General features: G+C 40.8%; 1 protein-coding gene across 15 annotated transcripts in view; it reads right to left on the bottom strand.

The window, feature by feature from the left end:
- The window catches only part of GBF1 (golgi brefeldin A resistant guanine nucleotide exchange factor 1), a 140150-nt gene that overhangs the window by 51784 nt on the left and 66232 nt on the right, over positions 1–22134 (bottom strand). For 5 of the 15 annotated variants that reach the window (XM_075258139.1, XM_075258142.1, XM_075258144.1 and 2 more), the window contains exons 4-10: positions 15559–15690; positions 13434–13552; positions 12797–12905; positions 10377–10437; positions 6847–6901; positions 3871–3945; positions 1401–1436 (exon numbers count right to left, since the gene is read on the bottom strand). In XM_075258139.1, the coding sequence (XP_075114240.1) occupies positions 1401–1436; positions 3871–3945; positions 6847–6901; positions 10377–10437; positions 12797–12905; positions 13434–13552; positions 15559–15690 (587 nt within the window). Of the gene's footprint in view, positions 1–1400; positions 1437–3846; positions 3946–6846; positions 6902–10376; positions 10438–12796; positions 12906–13433; positions 13553–15558; positions 15691–22134 lie in introns of all 15 variants that reach the window. The other 10 variants (XM_075258148.1, XM_075258149.1, XM_075258154.1 and 7 more) reach the window with 4 other exon arrangements.

Below are 22134 nucleotides of genomic sequence, written 5' to 3'. Positions count from 1 at the left end.
AGCAGCCATGTTTTTCTAATACTGAACAAAAAACATCAGCTATGTACTTTGTACTTGTACCCAATGTATATATCAGCCTGATGCAAAATGGTAGAAGGGTGAATGTTTCAGGTGTAGATTTACTAACATTGGACGCTTCAAGGAAAAGGGAAAGCAGTTCTTATTTTCTGAATGCACTGTCGATCCAACATTCATTTTACACATGCCTAAAGGAAAATATTCTTTCAATTTTATTATATACCTATGGAACAGAGGAGGCAAGGGATAGAGATATTACCCACCAAGGTCCACTTGCCCTCTTCAAACTGAAGCACCAGGCAAAGAATATCAAAATGTGAACGCCCAGACAGGGAAGTCTATACTTTCACCAAGAAGAATTAATAGCTTGGCTTTGTACATGGCTGACAAACCCATTTTTTTAGAACTAAGACTGTACAGCATGACCCAGAATATCTATTGGTGTGGCTGTATAGTATGTGCAATTGGTCTATTTATTTTCTCACAAATGGTTTCACATATTGACATCTTGCAAGAGCTTTCAATCTCAGTCATGAGACAGACCCAAGACCTCTCGAACAAAGTTTGTACAATCTTTAGCCTCAAAATTGAAACTGGACTTCAGATGGTTATAACTACATTTAGGCTAAGGTCCCACGTTACGGAAAAGCAATTGTGAAGAGAAGAAATATATAGGAAATCCTGATTTTTTTTGCAGTAGTGGAACCACGGACCACACTGATGTAACTGGCCCCTAGCTAGTGAGGAGCCTACAGACTCTCCTTCAAGCCATCAGGTAATCTAGAGATTCGGCTTACCCTGCAGTCACTGCTGTGTAATTTCTATGACCATTATACTAACACCACAACATCAAAAAGAGACTTTTAAGTTCTTAAAAAGAGGTTCACTCACAAACACAGTCCTCATATGCCCAGTCAGAGCATATGGACTACAAGGAGGGGAGTCGCCTCTTCTGTGAGACACGAAAAAGAAGAAAATGAGCAGAAATGGAAGAGTAGTGTTCACTCTATAGGACCTAGCATGTTCATGTGTCACAATGGTCACCATGTAACACCTCATTATTCCTGCAGTGACCGCTAAAAGGGAAAACAGCAGCAAGTGTCATCCCTGTCTGTGACCGCCGTCACCAGATCCAATGTGAACAGTGAACACATTCCAACAGTGCTCTGAACTGAAAAGCCATTTATTTATTAAGAGACAGATCTGTATATTGGGGAGCACACTACTAGATATAGGCATTGTATTAAACAGAGGTTATAATAGAAGGATACATGAAATGCACTTAAGACAATAATATAAGTGTTTAGGGATGCACAGAAACTGACAAGGTGCAGAAATACTGTTATGAGGGAGGGGACACGGTAAGTTACAAGCCTCCTTACCTGTACTCGTTTGTTTTTCCAAAAGATATTGTAAGCCTCAAGAAAAAATGGCACGAGCCATAATTAGTAATTCATGTAAAGAGCCTAGAGCTAAACAGTCGGATTGCAGACAGGGGACTGGTAGACACACCAAGACGTGAAAGTTAGGGCACAAGAACATGCACACTTTAGAAGGGTTCTCCATGGTTCCAAATGTATTCAGTTGTGTGATCATAAAAGGTTCCCTAGTTACTAAAATACAATGACCTGCCCCACATCTTCCATGAAGAATTCCTTCAGAGACTTTGGAATCTATTTATCTAAATGTTCTCTCTGTCATGTTCTCCTATGATGGTCACAAGCTATCCACTTCAGGATTACCAAAACCTCCATACCTAATAATAAATCCCTAATAAAACATAGTGTAACGCCCTACCCAAGAGCTGGAGACAAACATCTGTCATAGTAAGTGTATTGTGGTCCAGAACACACATCTAGCCTACTCCATCCATATACTGTATGCTGATCATTTCAACTATCCTCTCTCATACATTAGGACTACTGCAGAAGGCAATGGATTTACCTTAAAAGTATAGACATACAGGTCAGGGTGAGACTCATAGTATTCTCTGCCTCACCAATGACAACAGTAGCTGTCTATTCAAAGAATATATAAAAGGGGCATGTCAGGAGATCTAGCCCTACCAAATAACACCCAGAACTTGGTAGTCTTTTTTGCTCTTTTTTTTTTTTTTTAAAGCAGCATCATTCCAAGGAAAAGTAACATTTAACCAGCATGGAAATTAGATAGTAAGTGCCGCATGGGTGGTCCCATTCCTGGAAACGCTCCAGGTCTCACATGCAAGTGCAACATCTATTTCTGTGCCAGGACTGACAGCACCAGAACTTCTATTAACCCCTCCCCATTAAAATTAAAAAGGAATGGGACCACCCCTGTGGTACTTCCAACCTATTTTGCCTAATGGATAATATCTGACTTTCTTGGGAATGAAAATGGCATGACCGTAGACATGTTGCCTCACATCTTATCCAGCACCTGGAGGTGACTTGTAGTGCTAAGTAATCTGACAGACTCCCTTTAAACAAAAAAACCAAACACCTTGTTTTGTCTTTGATCAATCAAACCACGAACAGTAGAATAACAGTGCCTCAAAACTAGCAAAACAAAACAAAAAAAAAAACAACACACAATTCCTATCAAAATGTCATAAATGCACATGGGGGCAATGGGCGATTTCCTGATGAGGACCTTCCTCTATTACTCAAAGATGCTCCTAACTGGTGAAACTGGGCACCATGGAATACTTTAAACAGTTTCACAGACAGCATCTGCAGAAATCTTAGGCGGTCAGCTGATATTACTGGGCTACCTGCAAAATAAAAGGATCTTGTCCCCATTTACACAATGTCATCATAGAGCTTTGGTAACAGAAATCACAGCAAACCAAGATAAATGTGGTCCCTCATGTGGATCCCAGCTTTGGTAACAGACAAATCCAAGTTAAGGGGACAAACTCAATGTTGTATATAAATGATTTGTTTCTTAAAGTGAACCTATCAGGTTAATTCTACTGCCCTACTATAGAAGGATAGGACAGGGAAAGAAGCTAAGCTATATAGGTTTGGGTACAGGTGTGAGTATAATGGAGCGTACAGTAAATCCGGATAGGACTCCTAGCAGTGACAGGGAGAGTCCGGATTACTCTGCCAACACACAACGATGATAGAAATTTCACACTGCTCAGCCTCTCTTCATCCTGCCATTTACTGCTCTCACATAGGACAGCAGAGTTAACCAGACCAGTTAATGTAAAGCTAACAAACTGTGAAATGGATTAAGTGGATACAAACAGAAAAATCCCACAGAAATCCTGTGGATATATAACATTACACACAATACACACTCCTACAGGAGGCCTGTAGCTCACTTATAAGACTGTTGTAATCTACTCTCAAAAATGTGAGGGCAGCAAATTTTGGCAAATTTCTTTTTTTTGGGATTCCTTATGCTGGAAACAAATCTTGCTGATAAGATTATATTAGGGGGGTGCAGTTTATAGGTGCCGCTCTAATAATTTAAAGCATCTCCAAAACAGAACATTTTGCTAAGGAATCTCTCTGGTCAAAGAAAGATTATATGTACGGTAGTGATGGCAATGCCGTTGCCTCCCCCCTTGGTAAAAACTAGTATCCAATACATATGGAAGCAGGACGGATACATCAATATCAAATTAGCAACTACATTCCAGTTACAAAGTGACCATCTAGATCTCAAGTGTGTCAGTCAAAACACAGCAAAGCCCTTATGCCTCATGCATCCACCAGAAAAGCCATGCTAACGGGTTACAATGAGGATGGAAGGAAAGCAAACAGGCTACAAAAGAAAGAAATTGCTTCCTGCGTCTTAGTTGCACACCGTACAGATAAGGAGGAACGGAAGAGAGACCTTAAAGCTCTTAAAAAGTAGTACCCTCTCTAACTGGTTGACGTTTTTGGATTGTTCACCACTATTGGTGTCCAGTTTGCAGAGAAGACATGGAGAGATCTGCAGAAAACAGGTAAACGCATGAATGAAAACAAAAGGCAAAAAAAACACAGAAAGGAAAACACAGAAAGGTGCAAGTAGAAGAGGGGTACACATGGCGGGATGTAGGGAACACTGTGGACAGTAATACAAGGCTGTTAAACTAGAGATACGGTTCTGTGGAAAGCATTGTACACCTAGCAATGATAGAGCAAGGCAAAAAGTGTCCCAGTAGGTTAATACAAGCTGAACACAAAGGGAAGGATCACCTGTCCAGGGATGAAAGGTCAAACGTCAAGTTGCAAAAAAAACATACATTTTTAGGAAAAGCAAAGGTTCATGATATATGGACAGCCCAGTGTATACTGTAGTTCGTTGTTTTAAGTGTGATAGAAGTGTTACCCAAACGTTTCATTGAACAAGAATATATATTTAAAAAAAAAAAAAAACACACACCACCACCACTACTGGCTAGTTCACATCTAGTTAGGAGTCGAGGAAATTAATCAGGAAAAAATCCGCTTCAGGTAATAGGAAATTGGGGGTTTTTAAGAGTTTTTAATTTTTTCCTCCACAACAGTCTATAGACCCGGTTTTTCCACCACCCATTGACTCCCGTTGCTTTTTGCAGGCAGAATCCACCTGAAGAATGGTCATGTCGCTTCTTTTCTTTCTGCTAGCGGAAAAAAACGCTAGCGGTTTACATAGCACTCTATTGTGAGGAGGCGGATTTTGAGGCAGATTCCGCGTCAAAATCCACACCATTTTGCTCCATGTGAACTAGCCCTACTACTACTCAAAAATAATTTTATAAATTAGTTTATTTTTATATCAGGTTTGCAATTTTGTAAAGTTACATTAATGAATAAATAGAATGAGATCTTACAAAACACCATTTACAGCCAATATTCCCGCAGCAGATATGAAGGCACTGCTGCAGCTGTAACCTGAAGTAGGTGAAGTCTAAGGCCGGGTTCACACGGAGTATTCTGGCTCGTCATTTGGTACGTAGACGCCGCGGGAGGATTTACGAGCTGTATACGCTCCCATTGTTTTCAATGGGAGCCGGTACCATACACGCGGCGCTATTTTGCGGCCGCCGCAAGATCACGGCTGCAAAATAGTGCCGCGTGTACGGTACCGGCTCCCATTGAAAACAATGGGAGCGTATACGGCCCGCAAATCCTCCCGCGGTGTCTACGTACCAAATGACGAGCCAGAATACTCTGTGTGAACCCGGCCTAAGGAAAACCTGCATTAAACACGTGGATTGTGCAGTACATGAAAAATCTCTCCTGCTTCCGAAGGCGCATGAGTAAATGTTAAATTTTTATTTTTTTTAAATCTAAACCAAGGAGTGAATGCATACTGGAGTTACAGGGTGTACTGTAGTCACATTCTGTTTCATAGGAGATTTTGAACATACAATAAGAGAAAATGGGAGAAATAGTAAAGAGGGGAGACTTACTAACGCTGAGTTCACACCAGCGCTTGATATCCGTTTGACAGGTTTCAGTCTTCCGTCTGCAGAAGACAGAAACCTGCATGACTGAGCGCCGAGGAGCGTTTTCTGCTCTCCACGGCGAAACTGTTTTGTTTTTTTTGGTTTTTTTTTTTAACCGGACACAAAGTCCTGCATGTATGACTTTGTGTTCGGCAAAAAAAACAAAACAAAAAACCACATGTTTTCGCCACAGAGAGCTCAAAACGCTCACCGGCACTCAAGGCCGGATAGTTTTCAAACCCATTCAAATTAATGGGTTTGAAAACTGACTGCAGGTTTTCATCTCCTGTCCAGTTTCAGGCAGGAAACGGAAACGTGCATAACTGAGAACGGAGTGCAGATATGAACGAGACCTAAGCAACGCGCAGCTTCAGCAGTGCCAAATGACTGGTCTGTATACATTGCACCACATTTAGGGTACCTTTTAGACATACAGTAACACCACCAAATTTATCAGCCATCATGAGCAGCTTTAGTGAATTGGGCTGCCTCTTTAGACTACCTGGAAACTATAGCAGCAGACTATGAGCACATGCAGGCTTTTCTGTTAAAGTAATATGAGTGGGGCAGCCCCATACACTGCTATAGCAGGGGATCCAGAAAAGCACAGGCCCACTCCTATTACTTGAATATGAGCAGTCTGCACACGCTTCCCATCCGCTATAGTTTCGGTTACCCAAATACTTCCAGAAAAGCGGATCTGTGTGGGGTATGGATGTTGGACAAACATTGGTTGTGGATTGGTTATCAGTAAGAAAAGTTGATTTAGTGCTGGACAAACCCTTTATAAAAGGACTACTCCACTTGGAAGCGAAGTGGACACCTCATTACAACTTTGCTAGTAATGCTGGATAGAAGGTCATAAAACTTTTGGTACCATTTCCCACACAAAGTTGTGTGATTCAATGATTAGAATTTCATTGTTCACACTGTGCAGAATGCGATTGGCAATAAAAATGGACTCCAATTTATCTTTGGACATGTTCACACGGCAATTATTATAGCAATCATTCATGTCCCAACCTAAGCAAGGATCTGATGATGTGAACTGATGGTATCATATGAGCTGAAGACATGGTCAGCTCTGGTCAGGTCACCTGCATTCGGTGCATTAAGTAACTCCTTAAGATCAACACAAAAACAGATGTAAAAGAATAAAAGGTGCAAACTGCATCCAGTGCGGCTGAGGTTGTCATAGCACTTGTGGACTAGCAATGTGCATACTAAAATAACAACATTTTCGCTACAATCACTACAATACTAAAGGTAAACACAATTCAAAAAGGTTACAGTACAAAAGAAAACAAGAAATGGGACAACACGGTAATAGCACTCACAAATACCACAAAGTACACCATGGAAGGCATGCAAACTAGCCAACCAGGACCAAAATCCTAAGAAAAACAACGTTTAAATACCTTTTTCATATTCGTTCCCACATAACTTTTCGACTCTTCCTTAAACTGAGGTAATCTGGAAGATAAATACGGCATGTTGTAGTATGTAGCATTATATCTGTATACATGTAGGAGATATATATATATATATATATATATATATATATATATATATATATATATATATATATTACAGCTTGTTAGATTACATAGGTAATACATAGATGTGTGTGCACAAGTGAGAAATATCATTTATCCATGACTATTTAAATCCTCATTTAAAGAAATAAAGAAGACAAAGTGAAATCTGCGCTCCTACTGATATCAGTCTGGCATTTTGCACCGATGAGGACGTCCTTACTTTATGAGTTGGAGCTCGTGGTCGTGACACACACAGATAATTGAGTTTTGAAGGTCAGTGTTTTGCAGTTGCAATTTCGAGTTTTCACCTGCCTGATTCGTAATGGCATATCATTAATGGAAAACATGACTCTGTGAATGCCAGGCATGACGGATTTCTGTTCCCTGGCCGAAGCCGCAATATAAGGATTTGTCGTAAACTATAGGAAATAAATTTACAGCCCATTTACAGGCAACAATCACACAAATGATCCAGGTAAAACCGATAAACCATGTACAAGAGAACACCCCCTATAGACTAATTCATTAAGACTGGTGATAGCCTACACAAGTCTCAATTCCCCCGCTGAATAAGAAGTGCCAGAGGTAATAGGGCAGATTTATCAGAACGGTCACAGCTCATTTTTTAGGAGCAGAATACAAAATGAAAGTTGCGTTTTGATTGGTTGATATAACTAAGGGAGCCTTCACACAGAGTAAACGCGCGTGTGTTTTTGCAAAATACACGTGTAAAAATAAGACTCCCATTGACTTCAATGATATTTTTTACACGTGTAAAAATACGCCTGTAAAATGTCATTGAAGTCAATGGGAGTCTTATTTTTACACGTGTATTTTGCAAAAACACACGCGCGTTTACTCTGTGTGACGGCTCCCTAAGACAGTTTTGCTTTTAGACCATTTTAATAGAGTTCTATACTCAAACAATTCTCATGCATCTTGGAGGGTCCTGTGTGTGCTAGAACTGAAGTCTATGCCAGTTTGAGAGGCCAAGTTGTCCCTGATGCACCATTCGCATCTGCCTCAGTTGAGCATCTAATTTGTATTGGAAGGGCCACTCACCTTCCTCAATATGTGCTTATAGTCCATTCCCCCACCGACCACACATGCATACCTGACCAAGCCTACACATGTATTGCTGGGTTTAATCTATTATTATTTACCACTTTATCAAGTTAACTCCTTGAGACCCCTATAAGGCCTCATGCACAAAACCGTGTGGACTTTTAGTGTGTTAGCCATTTCTTTACAGCTAGCACACTGAACCATTTATTTCTATGGCCCCATACACAGAACCGTGTATTTTCACAGTCCCGTGTATGGGGCAGTAAGCGAAATGCAGGAAGACTCTTATTCCTTTACTTTTTCCCAACCCATGCTCATTGACCTCAGTGAATGGGACTTCGGCATCTGGAGGTCATCCATGTGCCATCCAATCATGGCCCCAGCACCATATGCATACAAAGTGTACGTCATCTAACACCTTATGGAGAGGTCATTCAGTATCTTTTACCAATGGCTTTGCTGCAGTGTTCCATTCCATTACAACAGGGTTCTTGGACACAAAGTAAGCAGCTCTGAAGATCCATGTGCTTACAGCATGTGACCCAACAATTGTGGCTGCAATATCCTTGTAATAAAGCAGAAATAATCTATATCCCGACTATGAATTCTGCTAAATATTAGCAACATTGTCACTCCATATCTATATACATGTATACAGGCACAAGTGCTATTGTTCTTCCTAGTCCCATTACATTCAGAATAACTATGACTTTTCACCTTTACAGAAGGCCAAGGTGATGCAGCTGGTGACTGTTTAGTTTACTGGGTCACGCAAGATGCCACTTAAGCTTTGCTTAACAAATTTCTAGTGACCGGTTGTCAACCACGCAAATTTTCTATGTATATGACCAATATCGACTGGGTGAACCTATACTTCTCGTTCTTTCCTCGAAAAAACAGACGTTACTAATCAAACAGAGGACATACGTTTACCCTTTTGTAGGAAGGTGTACATAAGCAATCTGCGGGAATGATGTGAATCCAATGAGGATACATGGTAACCATTATTCTGATTTGCGTAAAAATGTCAGGCTAAAAACAAGGTAACAAGTAAAAACTCTATTTTCATCTTTCTAGAAGCAACAGGTCAGTTAGGAGTTAAAAAAAAAATAAAAAAAAAAAAAAAAAAAAAAAAAATGGATATGTAAAAATGATCCGGTCCACATGGATACAATACGTCCTCCTCAGATAGAGCCACACTCATGTAACAACTGATTGCCCCTCTTAACCCATCACATGGGAACACCGAGCCTAAACCTGTTCCCCCTACCCAATATCATCTTCCATCTTTTCTCATCTTTTTATTGACCATGTTCTTTGGCATTTGTGTTTTATATTCTTCTCTATGGATTTTATGTATGAAGAGAGCTCTCTAAGGCTGTATTCACACAGAGTAACGCCAGGCGTTTTTTGTGTGCTTTTTGCACATAGCGCCACGCTAACGCCGCGTTAACGCCGCGTATACGCGGCGTATACGCGGCGTTATTTTGCGGTGGCGTTGACCGGCGTTAACGCGGCGTTACGTGCAAAAAACACACAAAAAACGCCTGGCGTTACTCTGTGTGAATACAGCCTAAGACAGAGCTGTGATCTGGTGCCTATAGGGATTCTGAGACTCTTCTCTCATTGCTGGTTCAGCTGTCCTCTCCTTGCAGCTCTAGATGAGACTGGATAGACACGGATGACCTATTATATTACCACCAGTGAAAAGAAGATGCACATATACTAACCAAAGCCTCAGTATAGTCGTCGCTGGTTGATCGGGTTTTCATTAGCTAATAGATTACAAAGAGGCTCTTCACACTAACTTTATGGCTTCAGATCTCAACCTGATAACATTATGATGAATCCATTTCCAGATGAATCCTTAAAGATTCAAATGGAGTCCATCAGGTACTGGTACTGTTGGTGTTAAGACTAGTTCTGTGGACTTCACTATTCTTCGAAACGCCAAAAGAGCAAAACAATAAATCTTTGTTTTCCTTCTTGTTTTATTTTATGGCCTCCAAAAGGCAGCCGAACAGGTTATAGTAAATTCTTATAGGTGTTTGAAGACAAATATCCATTTCAAAAATGTATATTATAGATTAAAAAGGTGGGCCATAAAACCCAGACAAGATCACTATAAATGACCCGTCCCCTAGAGGTCAGCAAGCAAACCCTGAACCTGGGTTTAGCCACATGTGCTCTAGGTCCTACAATTACTTTTATTTCCTTCTGTCCACACTCCAAGAAGACAGATGACTATCGGCACATCTTGCCCTGTGGACCCCTTATAAGTGTAGAATATGCCAGTCCTCAGGGGGCCGTGTCAGCAAGGCACAGGCAAACACAAGAGGGTTTACCTTGAGAAGAGCAGCTGCACCATGTCGACAAGAGTGTGCTCTGCAGATTTTCTCAATAACTCTGCGAAGACAAAAACAAATAACACAGGTGTCATTACGTTGTGTGATATTATCAAGAGGCTTCTGCAAGCGGTCTCCCCTCCATTCTTTGTTTACAGAGGATTACGGCAAATTTATTAAAACCAGGCCAGTGTTCACCCCTTGACTCACTGCGTGCCATGTGTGGAACACCAGATGGTGCTGTGGAGCTGATGTAGCCATACAGACACGATGGATGGAGATACAGGCATTGACTAGGTGCATCATCTGAATACGCAAGCCTAAAGTGCCATATACAGGAAAATATACAGTATCTCACATCTCATCCTGTACTTGTATTTACATGCCTGAAGCTTGCTGCTCACCACCTACTGTGATAAAGCTTCTTATATTGTGTGCTGTATCACTGAAGAGTCATTCCATGGATCAACACAACCACCCACACCTAGATCCACATAAATACATACACGTAATTGCCAGTATACTAGTTACCAGTGTGGACAATGGTGTGGATGATGGGTTGGACGAGTCTAGTGTAACACATTTTATATGACATAGGAGGCCCATACTTCCAAGCCCCCTTTATAAATGTAACTTTACTGTCTAAATATAGCTCAGATTCAGCAGCAAATAGTCTTCTCTATACAAAGCCCACAGGGCATATAAGACATCATACATAATATACATTTTCATTAACAGTTCCTTAAATGGATTTGTTTGGTGGTAAATATAAACCACAAGTACCAGCATAAGATATATTACATTTGTAATGCGTATGCTATTGATGGTAGATTATCTTGTATTACTGATATCCAGCATAACAAAAAAAAAAAAAAAAAAAAAAAAAAAAAAAACACACGAGAAAAAACCCCACAGCAATCCACATGTAGAAAAAAAAAAAAAAAAAAAAAAAAAAAAAAAATTCTATAGAGACAGTCAAGCCTTGGTGTAAAAAAGCCTTCATGAAGCAGCCAAGGTAATTGGCTTGGATCTATGGACGTACACCCTTTTCTATAAAGATAGTGCTGTCCAGTCTTATAATATTGGTATTCTTCAATACAGATCGTTATCCAGACCAGGGACTATTAGAAGAACAAGGGTGCCCTGAGAGAGACCACGTCCAGACACAATACTATTTACCGTATATACTAGAGTATAAGCCGACCCGAATATAAGCCGAGGCCCCTAATTTTACCACAAAAAAAAAACTGGGAAAACTTTTTGGCTCGAGTATAAGCGGAGGGGGAGGGGATTGCAACAGCTATTGGAAAATTTCAAAAATTAAAAAGGTCGGAGTTTTTGGGTGCAGTAGATGCTGGGGAAGGGGAGGGGGTGTTTTGGTTGTCTGTCTGCCCCTTCCCCGAGCTTGAGGACTGGGTTTTTTTCCCCCCCACTTAGAATTCGCCCTGGTTGAATATAGGGTATCCGCAGTGCTCCTATTAACTCCTTCCTGATGGAATAGGAGCACTGCAGATACCCTATATTCAGTAGGCCGGGCACGTTCAGACACAGGGATACCTAATGTGTTTGCGTCTCACAGTCATTTTCTACTTTTATATGTACTCTAGGGAAAGGAGTGATTTACAACATTTATTTATTTATTTTTAAAGCTTCTTTTTTCTTTTTTTCCCCCCACTATTTTATGGGAGATTCTATACATTACTATTGCGGCTAGCCATAGACAACCCCCCCCCCCCCCCCCCTTCAAAAAATAAAAAATAAAAATGGAAATGTATACTCTGGGGTATCATCAGACGCCAGAGTATAATAACTGGAGGCCCAGAGGAGTTAGGTTAGAAATGGATGCTTGTCGTTTTCACTTCTCTTGGACTTCCAGCGGTCTCTTGGCATTATCTTCTGGGCTCTTCCAGCCCTTGGTTGACATCACATGCACTAGCGCTGGATCAAAAGCCTCAGCGGTGACACAAGAATGTGTGATGCCAATGAGGGGCCCGAACAGGCCAGAAGACCAATGGACCACCAGACACCCACAAGAGGTGAGGCAGGTACAGGAGTTTGTTAATTTCATGCAACTTCCCTGGGCATTTGCTTATTATACACTGGGGTCTGAGGATACCCAAGAGTACAAGAATAGCGCATATGGAAACTATCCAGGGTAGGTGAACCTGTCAAATATTCATGGAAATAGATCTGGTGTGGTGCGGTGCGCCCATCGCCACACAGCAGTATTCATGGCTCTGTTAAGCCAAAGGGATTTTTTAATATTAGCCGAAAAGCGTATTAGGTTTTGTTTGGTTTTTTTTTTCCCATTAGTAACAACAGATTCTGATCCATTAAACGGATCTGCAGAAAACATGGTGTACGGCCCCCTAAACAAGATCCCAGCCATATGGGCCATCCTACCTTTACAAAACACTTACCACTCAGCCTCATCTCAAAACATATCCGGAAGCAGGACTGCATGATCTCACACACCGACTCATTGGTCAGATGAGCTCCGACTGGAGTGAGAAGCAAGGTGCGCAATACCTGAAAACAGTTCAAAAGAATAATATAGCTTTGTTCACATAAAGCTGAACTACCTACGGTTACAATCAATTTCAATTTACAAAATTTACACTCCGCAAGACAAGAGCAAACTAGAGCTAGAAATCCAGTGCAGCATGAGAGCGGATCTAAAACCTAATGCCCATTTTCTAATCAGACCGGTCCATGTGCTCTTCATAGTAAACAGATAGCCTGCGCTTCCTCCTCTCTCAATCACGCTGATGATTTTTGGCATTCTGCTCTTCTCCTCCCCCGCCCAGGACTTTTTCTGGTACAGCTCAACAAATGCTTGAAATCAATTAATTGAAGCGTTTAATTATCTTTTATTTGAAAAAGCTTTTACTTCAGGTACATGAGACCCCTGTTTAAAAATAACATTAGGCGCAAATCTCTTCCAGAGTCAAAACATGGCCCGTGTCTCCGTGTAACAGGATACAAAGAGCTTAAGCAATTCATCTAATTGCCCCTAGAATCAGGACAGGGGGGATGCAGTCCCCTCTCTCGAGTTACCTGCAGGATTTTCATCAGCACAACCTCATCACTGGCTGGGTCGGTGCCAACAAAGCGGGCGTGGGTAACCGCATCTGCCATGTTCTCAATACCTTCAGCTGTACCATCATGGACTGGATCTACATTACAGAAACATCACAATATTAGATATTTTCTGAAGTCTGTTGGATATTGTAAAAAACTTAAAATTATCTGAAGTGTCAAAACATGCCAAACACATTACCAAAAATATATAGCCAATGAACACGTTGGTATTACTTTAGAGGATGCAATTGCTTGATACCTAGTGTCATCATTGAGAGATCACATTCAATAAAGTGTAACTACATGTTTATTTAATCATAAATCCATAGCGCAAGTGAAGATAAAATTTCTAATATAGCAAAGGGCCAGTGTTTTCACTTATTTGCCTCCTCCCACCATTGATCAAATCTACATCAATAGAGGTCTATGGACATGGGAGGTGAAGGAAGAAGAAAGCTCAACAAAACCATATAGAGATAGTTTTCTTTCACAACACAGTTGTATTAGCCATTACTGTCCAGCCATCTCCTGACACGAATAACCCATTTAATTCTGTAGACTGCCTCATATCACTTGTTTTCTCCCCTCTCCATAGACTTCATTGTAAACTGACACGGTTTGTATACAGAGCAGCAACAGAATCAGTCAACTATACTACTGATTTACAAAAGAAATAAAGTTAACTTAGACTTTAAAGCGTAACCAATAGAGATGAATGAGTAGTATTCGATCGAATACCTCCCCTGCATAGATATTGGTGTACTCTGTCAAATACCACGCGGTAAACGCAGTAAAAATTCGATCCCTCCCACCTTCCCTGGCGCTTTTTTTACACCAATAACTATGCAGGGGAGGTATTCGATCGAATACTACTCGCTCATCTCTAGTAAGCAATACTTTTGAACTTCCTAACAAATTTTGCCAGTGGCTAAATCAGCTGTGGCAAGACAGTACAGGAATGTTATTGTTCAGCATCCTGCTGCAATCTCTCACTCCCATTGAAAACTAATGGAAACAGAATCTGCCATCAAATCATTGTCAAACTCCTACATACAAATACTCCCTAAGGGTGAATTCACACTACGTGAACGGCAGCTTATTCTGAACGTAAAACACGAGCACTCCCATTGAAATGAATGGGATGTGCTGGCGTGTACGGCTAGCTCTGCTCATGCCGAGCCGTACACGCGAGCACATCCCATTCACTTCAATATGAGTGCTCATAGTGAAAAAAGCAGCCCATTCATTTCTATGGGGAGCGCTCGTATGCCGGCTCCCATAGAAATGAATGGAACTGCTTTATACGCCGCTGATTCTGAACGCGTTTTACGTTCAGAATAAGCTGGCGTACACTCAGTGTGAACTCACCCTAACACTACAAATTCACCAGTCACAAGACAGGTGATCGATCTCCGACTGCTAGTGGTCTGACCATTAGGACCCTCTGTGATGATGAGAATGGGTGCACAAAAGTGCGAAGACCACTTCATTCAATTCTTTAGACCTTAAATAATTAAAATAGCAGTCCATCAGTTCCATAAAAGTGAATGTAGTGGTGGTCACACACGTGCACAACTGTTACACAAAGGGAGCACAGAATCACTTGTTCTCCGAGTGTCCCAAAAGTTGACCTATGATCAGGCAACTGTCCCCTATACTGTGGATAAGATAATGGTGCAAAAAACTCTTTAATAAATCTAATTATAATGGCTACCCATCCAAAATACTTGGTACAGCCAGGATGGCAAGGAGTAAGAATCAGATTCATCATTTTGGGGTGCGATTTGTCATTTCTAAACTCCTATTCTTCCCATGATCCCTCACAGTGGAGAGCAAATGGCTTAAGTCTCCACACACCTAAGGAGTGACAACATCCCCTTACAGTCAATTCTAGTGAGACAATTGTTAATATGCTGTATTTTATGAAGAATTCCAGCAGAGGGCAGTAAGTGTATGAAGTTTGCTCTGTATGGATTGCAAATGTAAAACTAAAATTCATAAATTGTGTGACTAATGTGCAAAGACTGTCATTTGCATAAAAGTCATCATTATTTCAATCACCTAATCTCCACATCACCTAAATATCAGTATCTATACTTACCTATAAGTGCATAGGAAAGAAACTTGTTCACAGAGGTCAGAGCAAGTCCCGTAATGGGGCCAGTGGTATCTTCAGAACGAATAACCTCCAAGAAAGGACGAAGAAATACATTGGGCTCAATTTCAGACAGATCTGTAACACAAAGATGAACAGGCATCAGTATGTAGAAAAGGTAGCCGAATGGAAATAATGATTTTACAGTCTTCAATGAGTAAATAAAAGACGTTAAAACTATACAAAGAAGGCAATCTAGAAAAGCAGAGCTGCAGTTTACAGCATAGGGGAGACAGAATTACAGTCCAAGGTAGACATCAGAGTACAGGAGCTGCAACTAGCTACAGTTCTCTCCTATCATAGATAAATGAATCCCTATAAAACATTAATCCAAAGGGTAAGATTTGATACCATTACAAGGTATCACAAAAATGCAATAGAAGAGCTTAAAATGGTTGCCAAAGCTTAGCAAGAATTGGGGCACTGGCAAGACACTACAAAAAAAATAAATAAAAAAATAAATAAATAACTGGAGCAGCATTACACATGTACAGCTCCAAATCTCCTCGCTGGTCACAGTGTATAAAGCTGCAACACTGGCAACCCATGACTACTGAAGCCACTCACCGGCCTCAATGGTACACTGTTGAGGCCAGTGGCTGGCAGAAGATGGCACCTAATGCTGCAGATGTCACTTGGTGCGGTAGATGACAGGTAAGAAAGGAAACTTCTTTAAGTTGAAACTCTAATATATACACCAAAATATCCAGCTCTGTGACCCTGGCCGATTAATTACCCCCTCGTTTCACTGCCTGAGATACCATCAGGGCTGTAGAGTCGGTAGCCCAATAGGCAGGCTCCTGCTTTGACTTTCATAAATGGCTGACAGCCATGTACTAAAGATACGATAATCTATTAAATTGCTAGCAAATCAAAGCCTATGAAAAGTAAATACACAAGCTTTGCATCTAATTAATTAGTCATATAATAATTCCATGATATAATTCCATAATGGTTTTATTATTGTGAAGTTGGAATGAAAGTTTTTCTGATTTTACCCCAAATTGGTCCAAACTCTGACTCCACAGCCCTGGTTATATCCATATAATCCATCAGATTGGTTATAGTTCAGGTGTCATAACCTCCACCTCAGCACACACGCAGTGTCCACCTCGGCATATAGGTGATCTAACTCTCTCACACACACACACACGACTATATTTCTATAGTAAGACCATTATAGAAAACTTGAAGCCAATGACGTGATCTTTGGTCTATTGCTTTCATTACCAGATATGCTCTAAAGAAACAATATGAATCCATTATTGAAACCATGTTACATTTCAGAACTTTTCATCTCATTATCTATATAAGCAAAATACTACACATCAAAGATGTACTAAAAACTTAAAGGGGTTGTCCCATCACAAGGATCCTATCTATACTGCTGGTTAATGTGAATGTAAGACTTTTCCTAAATACACTGCTTCAGCAAAACTGCTTTGTTTGTCCACTATCTTACCGTATATACTCGAGTATAAGTCGAATTTTTCAGCCCAGTTTTTGTGCTGAAAAAGCCCCCCTCGGCTTATACTCGAGTCAGCAAATTTTTTTTTTTTTTTAGGAGGGAGGGGGTCTATGACCAACCACAATATCAATGTATAGAATCTCCCATAAAATAGTGCAAAAAAAAAAAAAAAAAATTAAAAAAAAAAAAAAAAGTTCTAAAACACTCCTTTCCCTAGAATACATACAAAAGTAGAAAATTACTATGAAACACAAACACATTAGGTATCCATGTGTCTGAAAGTGCCCAGTCTACTGAATATAGGGTATCTGCAGTGCTCCTGTTCCGTCGGGTAGGGGTTAATAGGAGCACTGCAGAATACCCTATGTGCAGCCAGGCTGAATTCCAAGTGTGTGTGGGGGAAAGTCCTCAGACAGACAACCAATACACCCCCTCCCCTTCCCCAGAGTCTACTGCACCCAAAAACTCCAGCCATTTTAATTTTTGAAATTTTCCAGTAGCTGCTGCATTTCCCCCCTCGGCTTATACTCGAGTCAATAAGTTTTCCCAGTTTTTTGTGGTAAAATTAGGGGGGTCGGCTTATATTCGGGTCGGCTTATACTCGAGTATATACGGTACTTTATTCAATTCTTTGTGGCCACAGCCCTGACTTAGCTGCTCATGAGTCAAGTGATGTATCTGCTGCTCTCAGGGGGGAGGGAGGAGGGGCTGAGTGCAGGGAGCCAGCCTGTGTATCTAGCTATTCCTGTGTCTACACCACATGTGACCTAGGTCCTGCTCTCAGATAGGGGAGAGGAGCTGCTTTCATTTCTTCTGTTCTCCCAGTTATCAGGCTAGCTAATTCAATTGTCTCTGTATGTAACACAGAATGGAGTTGCTGCTGCCTGTACTTCATAGTCCAATATGGGTGGGCGGAGCTACACATTAATTGGGGCGGAGCTAAACGGCAGGTTGCATGTGAAACCCCGCCCACCAAATGATGCAAGAAACCAGGAAGAAAGAAGATTTTACAGCAGTAAAGACTGATGAGTATGTGAGGTGGGAATACCCCTTTAACAGAACTCTAACACCAGATCCCAGCATATCAACCAACCCCGCAAATAGATCGGTTACGATCACCTGAATCAAGCAAGAAGGATGAAGCCATTGCTCCAAAGCAATAAGTGGCAATGCCCTCATTGCTACTCCACCTGTGAAAGCAGGAGAGGGAAGGAAGGAGCAGATTAAAATTGGGGGATGATGGCTGATTTTGATTACATCAACCAGCCCTGAAGAAACACCCTGCTAGAAACTCCTGGGTCAGGCAAGTTAATCTTAAGTCCCTGGACAACTTTAAATTCTGGCCCACACTTAAAGGGGTTGGTCACTTCCAGGCTAATATTAAGAGACAAATAAGGGGCATTCACACAGAGGAAGTTGGCGCTGATTCTAGCACGATAACTCGCAGCAGAATCAGCTCTGAAAAAAAGATTCTCTTTGACTTCAATGGGTTCCATTTTCAGCGCGCAACCCATTGAAATCAATGGGTGGCTTTTTGTCCCATTGATTTCAATGGGTTCCGTGAGGAACACGGAAACCATTGAAGTCAATGGGAGTCTTTTTTCAGTGCCGATTCTGCTGCGAGTTATCGTGCTAGAATCAGCGCCAACTTTCTCCGTGTGAATGTCCCCTTAAGGTTGTTTGTATAATAAACAGGTGTACTGCTCGTTACAGTCATAGCACAGTAATCAGATACCTGCCTGGTAACGAGCTGAGCACCTGCGTGTTCATCACATAATCAAGGACTGTATGTCACATGACCATGGTCAGACTTATCCACTACAAGTAACACAATCAGTGACAGCAAGCAGAGATCTAAAAAAAAAAAAAAAAAAAAGTCAGAGAAATTGATACAGAAAGTATATTGGAGAATTGTACAATATTTTCTGTTATAACGTTTGTCAATAACGCTAGTCTCTCAATATTGGTCTTTAAGTAGGCTTAGCTTAATGGGGGGGGGGGGAATGCATGTTAAAAAGCACTAAAATGTTTGCACAAAGCAAGCCAATCCATAGGTGTGAAATAGTAAGACAACAGGGTATGTGTGAATATGCAATTCTGCCAGAGTCTGTAATAGTTCTAATTTATTTGTAATAATAAGAAATATATGGGCTTTGAAACAGTAGGTCCATGGCAAATTAAGCCCCTGCTTGTCCTGAGGTTGCCATGGACATGTCAGAACTGCGTGGATCACATGACAGGATGTTACTATGGCTACTCCAGAGCAAGCACAAAATGCATAACAGTGGGAACTGGAGAAAGCAAAACACGGGGGCCTAATAATCCCAGCCTAGCTGAAGTCTGCACCTAATTTAGGATGAGGTGCTCCTCCTCTTTTTTTAACTCCAAGGAAAATAAAATAAAATTAAGGCGATTTTTGGTATAAAAGATAAACCTGTTGAAGAAAATGCAAAGAAAATTCTGACTTGCTACAAAAACCAGTTTTGTGTCACATGTTATAAGTCATGGATTACATTAATCATTATATCCGTTAATTCTATTTTAATTAATTAGCTACAACATCCCTCACAGACAGACTTCAAAAGAGATTGAACATTAGAATTCTATTTTCCTATACATTTATATATCTATTCACTTCTGTAGGTTTGGTTGGCAGCTCCAGCACTGCTGTTACTTCTAAAGCACCAGCTTATGATGCAACACATTCCCCAAGTGTTCACACACTTTTAACTTGGGATGTCAATGAAAGCTGTAACAAATCATAGGCCTTGTGGCTGTCATGGCACAGACATCACCGGCTTCAAACACATATTTCAAAACCGGTCCATGAATTTTGCACTGTAAAAATAATGCATTGTCAAAAGGATTTCTTACCAAAAGTAAACAACAATATGAAAAATATATAGAAACTGGTAAAATTTAAAGATGCCCAAAACAGGATTTACGGCTCCTTCTAGAAAGAACAATTCATGGGACTGTGCAAGGAATTCATTCAGAACAAGAAATAAAAGTTATGGCCACAACCACACAATCCTTATAGATGTGATGAGAAATAAAAGGTAATAGGAGGAAAAGAATTTCTAGATTTATTTTCATTAGCAAATAACTGCATTACATCACATGTACTAGACACAGTATTAGAAGTGGCCATTTGCTCGTGGCTGGCGGGCATGCGCAGTTGGCTTGTCCTAAGCCTAGAAGATAGAAGACACCAGCAGAAGAAGACACGGTGAAGACCTCGTTCCAGAAGAAGATGGAGGTGGCGCTGTTGAGTTCTCTCGCAGCATTGGGGACGTCGAAAGTGCTGTGAGAGAACTCATTTACATACTGACAAAAAACAGAAATTCAAACGAATGGCGCAGCGGGGAAGACAACGAAAGGTAGGAGAAGAATAGCTTTTCTAAAGGCTATTCCGACGTGTTGGAATATATATTTTTAAAAAAAAAAAAAGGTGTTTGAAAGATAGGATCCCGTTATTATTGATAATGGTTGCCTCGCCGAGTCACCACGAGCACATGTAATATATTGTCAGGGTCTGAGGCTGCTAGGTGGGGTGGCATAGACACACAAGTCCAGATTCTTAGTCCAAAAAGGTAGCGTTTTATTTTCACTCCACAAGAAAGTGCAGCAACAAAAAAAAATATATATATATATATATATATATATATATATATATATATATATATATATATATATATATATATATATACACAAAATAAATACCTGCCCGGCTAGGCTCTAACTGAACACAGATCGGTTACCTCACCTATAGTAGCAGATTCAATAGCAAAATTGAATGGTACAAGACAGCTCCCACAGTGTGACCTTCCAGCTGGCCCTGCAGCCCAGCTCTGTCCCAAAGTCTTGCTGCTGGAGCTGACCTTTTAAACCTCACTGATGAGGACAATCCACAGCAGCTGACACGCTGCAGAAACCTCCACAATGTGTGGACTGGAAAGGGTGTGGAATAACAGGTCCCACTGCCAATTCTACCTGCCATTCCTAAAAAATCCAGCCCAATACTGAGCATGTAATAATGTTCAGCAGACAAAAGCTGTCTGCTGAGAACAAGTCATTCCTGGACTCTCTCTCATCTTGCCCACCTGAGTAGTCTGGGCGAGATGTACATTATTTTGCCGGCCATCGGCTTACAATATGATGGTGTGAATTCTACTGCCTACGCTTGTAAGATAGCACATGCGAAGCTGCGCATTGTACACATATCGCTAAAGTGTATGTATGTTTATCTTATGTGACACTGACACAATCACAGAAAAAAAAAACTCAATGGCTCACATTTATTAAGCTTTGTGCTCCAGTTTTCTAAACGTACAAAGTGAATAAAGTCCCAATTTATGGTGTAAAACATAGTTTGGCATAAAGAATGGCAACTTTTTCGAACTCTGTGCCACTTTCCCAAAAAGAAAGCATGGGGAGAGTGTGCAGATTTATCAGAACTTGGAGTAAGTGAAACAGGAAGAGCAAAAAGCCGGCATACATTTCCCTTCACAACACAGCCCGGTGGAGGGTGCTTTTCATTTAAGAGACGGTGTGCGTCTTGTCATATATGAACTTGCCCGCCGCTGCCTCTGGGGCTAGGAAAACACCCAAACTGCCCCAATCTTTTAAGTTTATGCTTTTGTGTTGGGCCACATTACATAGCCTTCCTCAGCCGCATGTGACCATTGGGAAGCCTTGGCCTAATGAAACGTGTAATGTTCCTGAATAGATCCAAATGATCACCAAAAGATCTTATTGACTATAAAAGGTTCCACTGGGGTTCTGGGCTTTTTTTTTTTTTTTTTACTTCCCAATCAGAGCTGCAACCTGTGCAAACCGTTAAAAGACAAGTGAATATGTGTGACAGATATCCTACGTATGCAAAATGACTTCATAACTGCACAATGGAAAAACTACACTACACCGCCACTGCCCATAGTCACCGTGATGTACACACTGTGCAATGTACTGCCATAGCTGTATAATAAAATGACAAATCCACTAACCTGATTCCTAAGTATAGGAGCAAAGATGACACAAACTTAAAGCCATTT

The sequence above is a fragment of the Leptodactylus fuscus genome, chromosome 10 (assembly GCF_031893055.1).
Source record: "Leptodactylus fuscus isolate aLepFus1 chromosome 10, aLepFus1.hap2, whole genome shotgun sequence".
In the NCBI taxonomy this organism is placed as follows: Eukaryota; Metazoa; Chordata; class Amphibia; order Anura; family Leptodactylidae; genus Leptodactylus; species Leptodactylus fuscus.
The sequence above is the reverse complement of the archived record's forward strand: the minus strand, read 5'-3'. Positions and strand labels throughout refer to the sequence as shown.